This window comes from Cibotium barometz, chromosome 34, assembly GCF_041138505.1.
Source record: "Cibotium barometz isolate CiBa-2024 chromosome 34, ASM4113850v1, whole genome shotgun sequence".
NCBI lineage: Eukaryota > Viridiplantae > Streptophyta > Polypodiopsida > Cyatheales > Cibotiaceae > Cibotium > Cibotium barometz.
In genome coordinates, this window is record NC_141079.1 from 34726194 (window position 1) to 34737441 (window position 11248).

The following is an 11248-nucleotide window of genomic DNA, read 5'->3' on the forward strand; positions in this document are numbered from 1 at the left end:
GTTTTTTTTTGGTGAAAACGCCAAAGTATTTCGAGCTCATAGGCCTGGTGTCAAAAAGATACCATCATTTAGTGTAATTTTCACGGCCCAAATTGACAGAAAAACTGGTTGTAATTATTTTGGGCTCATAAGCCTGGTGCCAGAAAGATACCATCATTTAGTGCAATTTTCACAGCCCAAATTGACAAGAAAAACTGGTTGTAATTTTGCCTGGCCTTGAATTTAAAGGTTCACATTTTAAAAAATATAAACCTACGCATTTTTTAAATAAAAACTGGTTGAGTTTGAACGTGATCCTTTTCTGCATGGTTAGAAAAATGTTTTATTTCTAACACGGCATTAAGGCATGCCCACACGCATCACACATTCTTTTACAGCTTTTTCCTCCCTCTTTCCGAATCCGTGACTTCTTCTGCAGCTTTTGCTTTTCCCTGCCTTTCTTGTCTTTACACTGCCCCCGTTCCCCCTTGCCCCCCCTTCCCCCGCTTGTCACACTCTATCGTCTTTTACCCAGCTCTTGCCTGCGCATTTTCGAGGCTGGACCCTGTTTGCCCTCTTTTGAGGGTTTCTGCCATGCAGGCTCTTCTCTCTTCCCCTCCTTTTTCACTCACTGTGTCTGATTTTGTGCAAACCCCAGCTTCACTTCATTCAAATATCTGCAAACCCTAGCTTTAATTCAGGTGAAATCTCCGCTAACCCTACAATTTTTACTCTCAAGGTACCTTCTTTTAACCTCTGCGAACCCCATTTCCGAGCAAGCAAGAAAATCCTTACAGAGTTGTTCGAGGAGGAGGTATTTTTTCCTAGCAAAAGCAAAAATTAAGGAAATTCTGTGAAGTAGATGGACATGGAGGCACAAATCTGGCCAGCAGTGGAGTGAAGAGAGTGAGCGAAACAAGAGAACACATCGGAAGCCATGAGCACATCTAGGTTCATCAAGTGTGTGACTGTTGGAGATGGGGCGGTGGGCAAAACATGCATGTTGATTTCTTACACCAGTAACACCTTTCCCACTGTGAGTACTCTCCTTTTGTGCATAATTTTTCTCTTTCAGTAGCATGTTTGTGCAGCTTTTTTTGGGTGGGTAGGGTAGCCCTAGTCCAGCCTGAAAGTGCTGGTTAGCCTGCTCACCAGGTCCGCAATGGCATTGCAACATGTACCCCGCAACACCTAGTTTCTGCACTGGGAAAGAACCCATTTGCTGATGGTCCTGCATTGCGCGGATCATAACTGTGAGAGCGGTTGCCTCCATCTACTGGTGGCTTTGCATTAAGTGGATCATACATGGGAGGGCGGTTGCACCCATCTGGTGGCCCTGGAGTACCTATGTCATACATGGGGAGTGGCCATGTGCATCTTTACCTATATCATGTGGTTATACCCATGTAGTAGCGAGCCCTCTGCCTGTATCATACATAGCGAACCCATCAGGTGGTGGCCCTGCGTTACTTAGATATCACAGTCTTACCCATCCCTGTAGTACCTATTTCATACATGGGTGGTGGCCCTGCAGTACACATGGTTGTATTCATCTGCTGGTGCTCCACAGTACACATGGGAGGTTTGTTGTACCCATCTACCGGCCTTTGGCACCTGGGTCACAGAAACTGAATATTTGTCGGGTTTCTTCCAAATGTTCCAATGTTGTTTAGAAGGTGGTGGAATTTGTGCTGTTAGGCTACTTCTTATATGTAGATTGTTCATGGGTGGGAAGGAAAACCCACGTCGTTATGTCTCTTTCCAAGTCTTGGAGTACTTAGTTTGCACTCAAGAGTGCAGCCAACTCCATTTTTACATGGTTAGCTCAATCATGTCATTAGATGTGCGTCAACCACCTGGTTTGTACATGTAGCAGTAAAAGGTGTCCGTGATTTGCTCTCTTTATGACGATTTCTATTGTTTGGGAAGATTTAAGTGCCACTTTGTCAATGTTCAGGACTATGTGCCGACAGTGTTCGATAATTTTAGTGCAAATGTGGTCGTGGATGGAAGCACTGTGAATCTTGGTCTGTGGGATACTGCAGGTAATTTAGTTTTCTATGTTAGAATCTTAAAATTCTTGCTCTAGTTGCTGAGTAGCCACGAAGGACTCGAGTCCTCTCTGATAAAAAGATATTATTATTTTACAGGTCAGGAAGATTACAACAGGTTGAGACCCCTGAGCTACAGGGGAGCCGATGTATTCCTCCTTGCATTCTCACTCATCAGCAAGGCGAGCTATGAAAACATCGCAAAGAAGGTATGAAGCTGCTTTAGCTATATAGTTTGCTTCAGTTCTGCTTCAGTCATAGTCTGCTCGTGATGAGGTTTGTACTGTAACTAACATAGATATGAGGTCTTTTTGAACTTATACAGTGGATTCCTGAACTAAGACATTATGCTGCCAATGTCCCAATTGTATTGGTTGGGACCAAATTAGGTATGCTCTTTAGTTATTTGACAGATTTTCTCGTAGTTTTACTTGGCCATCTAAGGGATATGTTGTGGCTAACTTGGACACAGATTTACGTGACGATAAACATTTCTTTGCGGATCATCCTGGGGCTGCATCAATCACTACTGCGCAAGTGAGTTTGTTGTAGATCTCGGCCTTGTGGGACTATATTGCTTAGTGCTGCTCCACATGCTGCACGTGTAGTTATGGTGTCTAGACCAGTGAGACATGCAACTTCCTTTGTTTTAACATGTTTTGGCTATCCAACGTTTATGAGAGAGAGAGAGAGAGAGAGAGGCTTCATACAATCTTACCCTGACGATTGGCAGGGTGAGGAACTAAGGCGGCAAATTGGTGCTGCTGCGTATATCGAGTGTAGCTCTAAGACACAGCAGGTATGTTTTCTATTACTGGTTGGTTGTCATTAGGAAGGAGGTCATCAGAATCCCTCACTACTAGGAGCATGGTCTTATAGTATTTGCTAATTTTACATCTTTGATTCGCAGAATGTAAAAGCCGTCTTTGATGCTGCAATAAGGGTAGTATTACAGCCTCCAAAACAAAAGCGGCGCAAAAAGAAGCAGAAGAATTGCACAATTCTGTAAAGGAATTTACTACAGCGTAGACCTTTAAGTGCTACTAAACAGTCCTGTGATTCCAATTTGGCTGCTGCCAAGACAATGTGGCAAACCCATCACTTCCGCCTACGAGAGATGGTGTGAAATAGAAATGACAATGTTGACCAGCTTTGTCCAGCTTGGCATTGTTTTGTAGGACTCCTTGCCGCCGAAGCGGCAGTGTTTTTTTTATGTGAAGTGATGGTTTTGCCAATGGGTGTGATTTTCTGCAGTGGACTCCTTGCTGTATCATATCTTTGGATCTGTTTTGCATCATCGTTGTGGCTGTTTTCTTCTTTATGCAAGCCTGCTCGTTATCAGGGCATTTTGAACAGCTAGGTGTTTAGGTGAAACTAGGTAATTGGCTTTAAAGTCCTGGTGGAGAGCGTGATGTTAGGGTGCTTACGGGTGGGGGATTAAACAGGCAGTCCGCGGCTTGTGGGTGGCCAAGACAGGTTCTCCTGCTGATGGGCACTCCCTTTGTGTAACCAGCCCGATGGAAGAATAAAATATGATACAGTGAATTCGATGTTTAGGGTTACAGTCAGGTAGCCTGGTGAAAGTAGTTAAACAATGCAAAGAACAGTAAACAATGAAACAAAATACAAACATATTACCTTAGTAAAACTGCAAAGAATTGTAAATGGTGGATCGAGATGTAAACATTCAAATGCAAAACCAGACATTGCATTTGAAAAAGTTTCCCCTTATTGTTGGTTGGCTTGTTATAGCGGTTCCACCTCTCTGTTTGCACCTATAGTGTCGTATGCATACCCTGAACTGTCACCTAACTGATTGCATCACCTTCTTGTATACAAACAAGAAGGAAGGCTAATGCTGTAGGAGAGACATAAATTACACAAGAGCAAGAAACATTTATTTTGGATTGGTATTCAACATAAAGTGTCATGTCAATGAGTTCAAACTGGCTACATCCAAGGCCACCAAAAACTCCATGCCGTTGGAACCAGTTAAAGTGTGCTGTGTGCATATGAATGCTTGTTTATAATTATTTCCATTGTTTTAATCACACGAGCGAACTGTTTTCACCAAGTTACCTAACATTGTTGTTTGCCTCCAAGCGAGAGACCAAAGCTCCCAGGCTAGTTACAACAACTAGATAAGCATGGGAAAGATTTCAAATGCAAAATTGGTGTTTGGATCTGCCTCTAACGGAAGAGAAGACTGTTTTTATAAATACAACAAGGGTTTCCTCATTTACTAGATTAGCCTTATTGGTCAGTTTTCTTCAGCTACTTATATGAAACATTGGATGCACTCTACATCCGTCTAGCAGTTTCAAATTGTACTCTATGTAGAGTACTAGATGGATATAGCATCCATCTAATGTTTCAACTAGATGCATGTACTTTACATCCACCTCACCTTCACCGATCCTTCAAAGTATTGAGAATAGACCACAATACCTTCCAAGCACATGTTTCAAACTCTAGAGTTTCGTTTAAATAAACTCTCATTCAATAAACTCTACGTTTCTTTCGTGAAAATTTACACAACTTGTGCTCTGTCTTAAGCTTTCTTTGTGGTGTCTTAAGCTAGCTTAACCAATCATTATGTTCATTTCCTCATGAAAGTCCTTAGTTGTGTGCACCTTTTTCTTCTTTAACCCTACTATTATTGGATCTCTACGCTCAAGTCCATACATCATCATAAATAGACTAATCAACCCTACCGAGAGGGTGGACATGAAGCAAGCTTTTTGGCTCGAGCTTTTTTTGACAACCAATAACTCTGTATATCCTCTCTTACCCCTATCTTCTCTCTCTTCTTCCTTCCTCTCCCAGCCCCCCACCAGCTCCACCTAGCCCTCTTCCCTAAAAAGAATGCAGGGGAGAGGGAGAGCTTTGAGTTCTTTGTAAGCAATAACACACACACACACACACACACGAGAGAGAGAGAGAGCAAGACACAAGAGAGAGATGGATGGCTAAATTTTTTTCTATGGTCTTCTCTTTTCTATAACCATTAACATAAAGAGATAAGAGTACATACTATAAAAGGAAAGTACTCTTCTACTATAACATACAATGATCGGTCCATAGTGTGAACCCGACTACAGGAGTTGACGCTATAACTATGCCATAACTCTAGTACGTCAAAGTGGCTATCACCTAGCCTGTCGTCCACTAGCAGCATATCAATCATAATCTCACCAATCATGCCAATGGCATAAGTGTGGAAGCTATCACCCAAGCGCATCATCATTGATTGCAACACTAGTTGAGCTCGATATTTCAACACTCCCCATCCAAAAGCTCCACTCCACACATTGCACTCTAAGTAAGCTTCTAAATCTATGGAGCTTCTCTGTGCCCAATGCTTTCATGAAGATGTCAGCCACCTGATCCTCTGTAATGAGATATACCATATCTACATCATCTCCTAGAACTTTCTCTCTCACAAAGTGACAGTGCACCTCAATGTGCTTCGTCCTAGCATGATATACTGGGTTATTGGCCAGCTGTATGCTACTCATGTTATCACAATAAATGATAACAGATCTATCCACAAGCTTACCCATATCACCAAGCAACTTTTGAATCCACGCTACCTCACAAGATGCCATAGAAGCACTCTTGTACTCTGCCTCTGTACTTGATAAGGCAATTGTCGGTTGTTTCTTGTTGCTCCAACTCACAGCAGTACTCCCAAAAGAGAACATAAAGCTATTGGTAGATCTCTTGTCTACTCAATTAGCATATGTGCATCCATGTAGTTGTATCTTTGTACTAGCCTCATAGAAAAGTCATAATCAACTATTTTGTATCTAATGTTACCATCTTCTTATTCATGGCATCTTCCCATTTTTTATTTCCAAGTGCCTGCTCAAAAAAAGTGGGCTCTATCTCCTATATTACTTTCACCATGTAAACATAATGATGGGCTGTATATCCATAATATCTCAACCGTCAATAGGATATCTAACCCTCATAGACAAGGCTCTGCTCGGAGCCACTAGAGTGACCATCCACATATGAGTGACCTGTTGACAAATTAGGCACAAAAGGTTGATCTATCTTTTCTTTCCCTTTACGTGATACATGCATACCTACATCTGTCCCCTCAACTTGCTTGACCATGGACTTGTTAGATACAATTGATGTATACATGGAAATGAGGGATAATATGAGGGTGAGGGAGCTAATTGATAGCTCAATTTATGGGATGGAATCATGGAGAGAATATGGGAGCATCTCATTAGTATCTTAAGCAAAATTAGGATCACCTAATCAAACATCCTCACAGTTTATATTATTATATTAGTTCTCTGTTGATTGCTTTGCTTATTGTTAATCACTTAATCATGTACTTGCTTAGGATTTATCGCTTTCGCTGTCGAGGTCACCAGCCATCTGTGTTTTGTCTGACTTGTTGAAGGTTCGCCATCCCTGCACTCAGTACGCATCTCAACATGGGGTACTTGTCGTCAAACTTGTGGTCGCATCGCCAGCATCCACACGCAGCATTGCACAATAAACGCGTGGCACAACTGGTTGCTCACGAGACACCGGAACAGGAGGGCGACACTGGCACTTGCACATAAGCACGAGCAGGGTTTTGCCTGAGCTCCGACCATCAAAGGCAAGGCCACCACTGCCACCGGCGGAGGAGGAAAGGCGTGCACTAGAGCCGCCCTGTGACGCTGGTGTTTCCCGGCACCGCCCGCCCTAGTCAGCCACCACCAGGGGGGGTGTACGGAGGCGCCGCTCGATGACCCTGCTGCCGTCCATTTGCTACCTGCCTTATGTCCGGCCCTCGGGGTAAATCTGCTCTTGCATGGTTGGCTTTCACCATTACCAGCCTGCCTCGCCTACAGCCCTCTCTCCCACCATTACCTACCTCTCTCATGTCCGGCCCTCTCTCCCACCATTGACCCATCTTCTGTCCACTTCCGCAGAGGTAGCCACCTCTCCCATGGTTCTAATCCAATTGGTTGGACATTGTGAAGTCGCCTGCCTTCTCTGTCAATAGCCCTCTATTGGAACCTACTCGACTCTCTGCCCTCATAGCTGTATCAGAGGTACACAACATAGAGATGGTGATAGATACAAGATTAGAGATTCTGTACAATCAAAACCAATAAAAAATTCCCTCTATTTGGTGAGAGTCTAAGCCAATCATTAAACAAATTTAGGGCTTTTCTTTATTTGGGGAATTTTCTTTCATAAAATTTTGCTATTTCGTTATGTTTGGGCCTTCTTCAAATTGGGGCATTCTGTGTGACATTTAATGTCAATTGGGCATTTGTTAATGGCATTTTGTGAGAATTAAAGCCATTCACGCAAACATTTTGGGGCTTTTCTCATGGGGAGCCAATTAGGTGACCAACTTTAGGGTTTTTACCATTGTTTACATATTCAGCCATTTAGAAGCTTTCCTGTGAAATTTGGAGCTTTTTTTTGCCAGCAGCTGACATTTGAGACAAATTTAGGGCTTTTGGTCCAAATTTGTGGCTTTTCAAAATTGGGTCCATTCTTGTAAAATTGGGGCTTTCTTTGTGCCATTAAGTGTTAATTGGGCATCCAATGTTGGAAATTCTAGAGAATTAAAGCCATCTAATAGAATTTTGGGGCTTTTCTCAAATTTTGGGTTTTATTATCACATTTTGGGCTTTTTATGCACATTGAGTCAACCAATTGAAGCTCTTGAACTATGCTTTATTAATTGGGGACTTCCAACCATTAGGGTTTCTGTCAAATTTGGGGGTTTTCTATTTTTTGTAGGGTTCTTATGTCCAATCAGGGATTTCGGTTTGTATTTCGGCCTTTTTATGTTTATGTTTGTGTTTCGGTTTGTATTTGGGGCTTTTATGTTTATGTTTGTGTTCCGGTTTGTATTTGGGGCTTTTATGTTTATGTTTGTGTTTATGCTTTATCCAGTGGGCTTCTTTTCTATGCCGTCTACACTTCTAGTTGGTGTTTCCCATTTACGTGTCTGTGATGAAGTAGTTAGTGATTCACACTCATCCAAACACACATTTTGGGTCTCCATCCCTCACATTCCTTCATCCTCAACTCCCTTCAAAGACTTCGTTTGAAGACCATCCTGTTGGTGTTTGTTTGTGTGGCATGACATATCAAGCATGAGTTTCTGGTGGCCCCGTGTGGAGCATTTTTGTAGCTCATAGATTGGTACGTTGTACAACAGCCCATCAACCTTTGTACAACACTCTTCCCCCACTATACTATGTTGTAAGATTTCATCCATAGATGTCTCAATGCATCCCCATGCATAGCTAGTGCAATCCTCTACACAACCCACACCTCCCTTATGCTGCCATGCATGACACCTATATGGTAGTCTCCTAGGGATTGTGAGTTTTAACCCCAAAGAACTAACCTCGTTGCATGAAATACATAGGGGAGAAAGAGGATTTAGGGGTTTCAAGGGTAAACAAGACAACTTGCAAGCAGACCTCTCTCTCTCTCTCTCTCTCTCTCTCTCTCTCTCTCTCTCTCTCTCTCTCTCTCTCTCTCTCTCTCTGGGTTCAAACCACTCTCCAGGATCATGAATGTCTCGGACCAAAAATGCGTGGGGCTCTTCCTCTTGGAGCTTCGTAAACACGTGGAGCTTTTAGTGCAGCCTAGATCAGTTGTAGCGGCCCATGTAGCATAGAGGACACTCATTAACTTCTTCCTGACTAGGGCCTCTAGGGAAAATTCCCCACTTGGACTATAAACAGATGTAGGAGTTCGGCTGAGAGAGGTGACATTGGACAAACCCATCGAGCTATGCAGAGCCCGCCATCGAGTGCAAACCAACTTGTGAGAGTTGATGACCCCTGTAGTTTTATATAGACCTCCGACTAGTAAAAAGCTCATAAATTGGGTGAACCCACAAGTAAATCTCAAGATAAGGGACCTTTGAAGCCAAGTATATGAGAAAGAACCTACATTGCTACAAAAAAACAAAGTTGTAAGCCTTGAAGCATCACATTGTATAACCTTTAAGTTTTGACATTTTGCTTGGTAACCTTTGAAGAAGTGAAACCTTAGAGTTAAATGGGAGTAAATAAGGAGTGTTGGGCTCAAGAAGGAAATGTGCTTTTAGAGTATATAAGGCCATGTGAATAAGGACACATTATAGTTTGGGGCTAAGCTAATGTGATTGCGGTATCTACATTCATTGAAGCCTTATAAAAGGGACCCAATCTAGCAAGAAATAAGCACTTTTTTTTTGCATGAACAAGCTATATAATAGTATGTTCACTCCCTCTTCATCGAGCTCCTTTCTCATCATATTACACCAAGGTATGCTCTAAGATCTTTCCCAATACATTGCTAAGCTTGGTATGGAGGTTATTTGCTATTGTGTGACATCATTTTTTGGTATGGTTTTGCTTCAATGAAGTTGAAGCAAGTTGAAATTCATTGCTAACTAGTTGCATCCTTCCCTTTCTTCCCATGATCCAAACAACTCATCATAGCGCATGTGTCTAATTCTTGGGATGACTTGTCCTAAGGCCAAATGAGACTCTCATATGATCAATGAAGTAGGCTAGGTATCCCTAGTATTATGTTTTGGTTCTTGATTGAAAAATCCACACTATACATGTGCTTTGTCTTTCAATAATGAATGCTAAAGAATCTGTTAATCACATGGGTTAACATGAATTGTTCTAATTTTTATCTACGCACACTTATCTTTTATAACTACCCACATTACACTTCATGCACTAGATTTTAGGATTTCACTAAGCTTTGTAATGATAGTGATAGCTTATTTTACCATTGAGCTTATGATATGTAATGCCAATGAGGAGATATATATATATAGCCTAGGCCTAGACTAGAAATTTTGGTCCCCTTGGACATTCCATGGGCGGTTGGCCATTATAACTACAAGGCTTTGTCTATGAGTTTTATATATTTAGAAATGTGAATACAAGCAATCCCATTATCACAATTAGGTTTGAGTCTTGTTTCTTGAGCTCTTACCGTTGAGTTTACAAGCTTATTTTTCTTCTTATGTGGATGAGTGTTATGTGTGTGTGTCTCTCTCTCTCTCCCCCCCCCTCTCTCTCTCTCTCTCTCTCTCTCTCTCTATATATATATATATATATATATATATATATATATATACTATCTATCTATTCTTGTTCATCTTGCACATTAGGGCTTTTATAGGCACAAAAGTGGAGGTTGAGCTTCTCCATAGCTCTCTCCTTGTTTGCTCACTATGTAAGTGCTTGAGCTTTCAATGAGTGACACATTTAATTATAAGATTTGAGGACCCTAGGTCTTAACATAGGCTTATCCATGCTTAGATAGCTAGAGGTGCAAACTAGCATTGACCCTTATATCATCTCTTTCTCTTCTTTTCCTTGTCACAAGGGTCAAGTGTTATACATTTGGTGAACATCTTTGGCTAGGGAGGTGCCCTAGTTAGGACACTGGACTTGCAATCTTGATTATTTAATGTCTTGATTAGCTTGGTTGGAGCAAAGCCACGGTGGATTACGCTTTTAACTTAGTTATTTTTTCTTGCTTGTGGTTTGATTTTGGAGCAGTGGTATGATTGTTGAAACCACACTATTGCCTGTACTAGCCAAATGCCCTATGATGTTCTAATCACCTCTATGCCTAGGAAGTATCTTAACTCCCCTAAATCCTTCATGCCAAGTTGTTGTTTGAGGAGCATTTTCACATGATTAATCTCCTCATCATAGTTCCTTATGATAATGAGATCATCAACATAAATCACCACAAGTACAATTTCTCTATCAGTCTTTCTCACATATAGTAAGAAATCAACATTAGCTATATGAAAGCCAATAGTGTTCACCTTTCCTTTCACACCATGCTCCACATGGCTGTATCATTTAGACCTCTTCCTGCAAATTGCCATACAAGAATGTATGCTTTACATTCATCTGCTGTAAAGACTACTGTCTTACTACTGCAGCCATCGCTATAATTATAGCTCTCATAGTTGCCATTTTGGCAACTGGACTGAATGTCTCCTCATAATCAATGCCATAGTTTTGAGCATAATTGAACGGGTTGTCCTAGTTCACATGCTTAAACAATTCACAACGGACATCAAAGTTATTAAATAAATACTTTGGGAAGTTGCATTAGAATTAAACACGTGGGGTGCATGTGTGTTTACATAGGAACCCCTTAGGCCAAGAATTATGTGAAAAATCATCCAAAAATAAAATTACAAACGACAT

The 11248-nt window shown here is 41.5% G+C and overlaps 1 protein-coding gene across 1 annotated transcript; it reads left to right on the forward strand.

The window, feature by feature from the left end:
- Positions 1-396: 396 nt before the first annotated feature.
- LOC147618956 (rac-like GTP-binding protein 5) lies at positions 397-3280 on the forward strand. The gene is made up of 7 exons (XM_086774163.1): positions 397-1015; positions 1937-2024; positions 2130-2239; positions 2356-2419; positions 2503-2567; positions 2764-2829; positions 2941-3280. Exons 1-7 carry the CDS (start codon positions 917-919, stop codon positions 3037-3039), a joined length of 591 nt encoding a protein of 196 aa, XP_086630289.1. The 5' UTR covers positions 397-916; the 3' UTR covers positions 3040-3280.
- The last annotated feature ends 7968 nt before the right edge of the window (positions 3281-11248 follow it).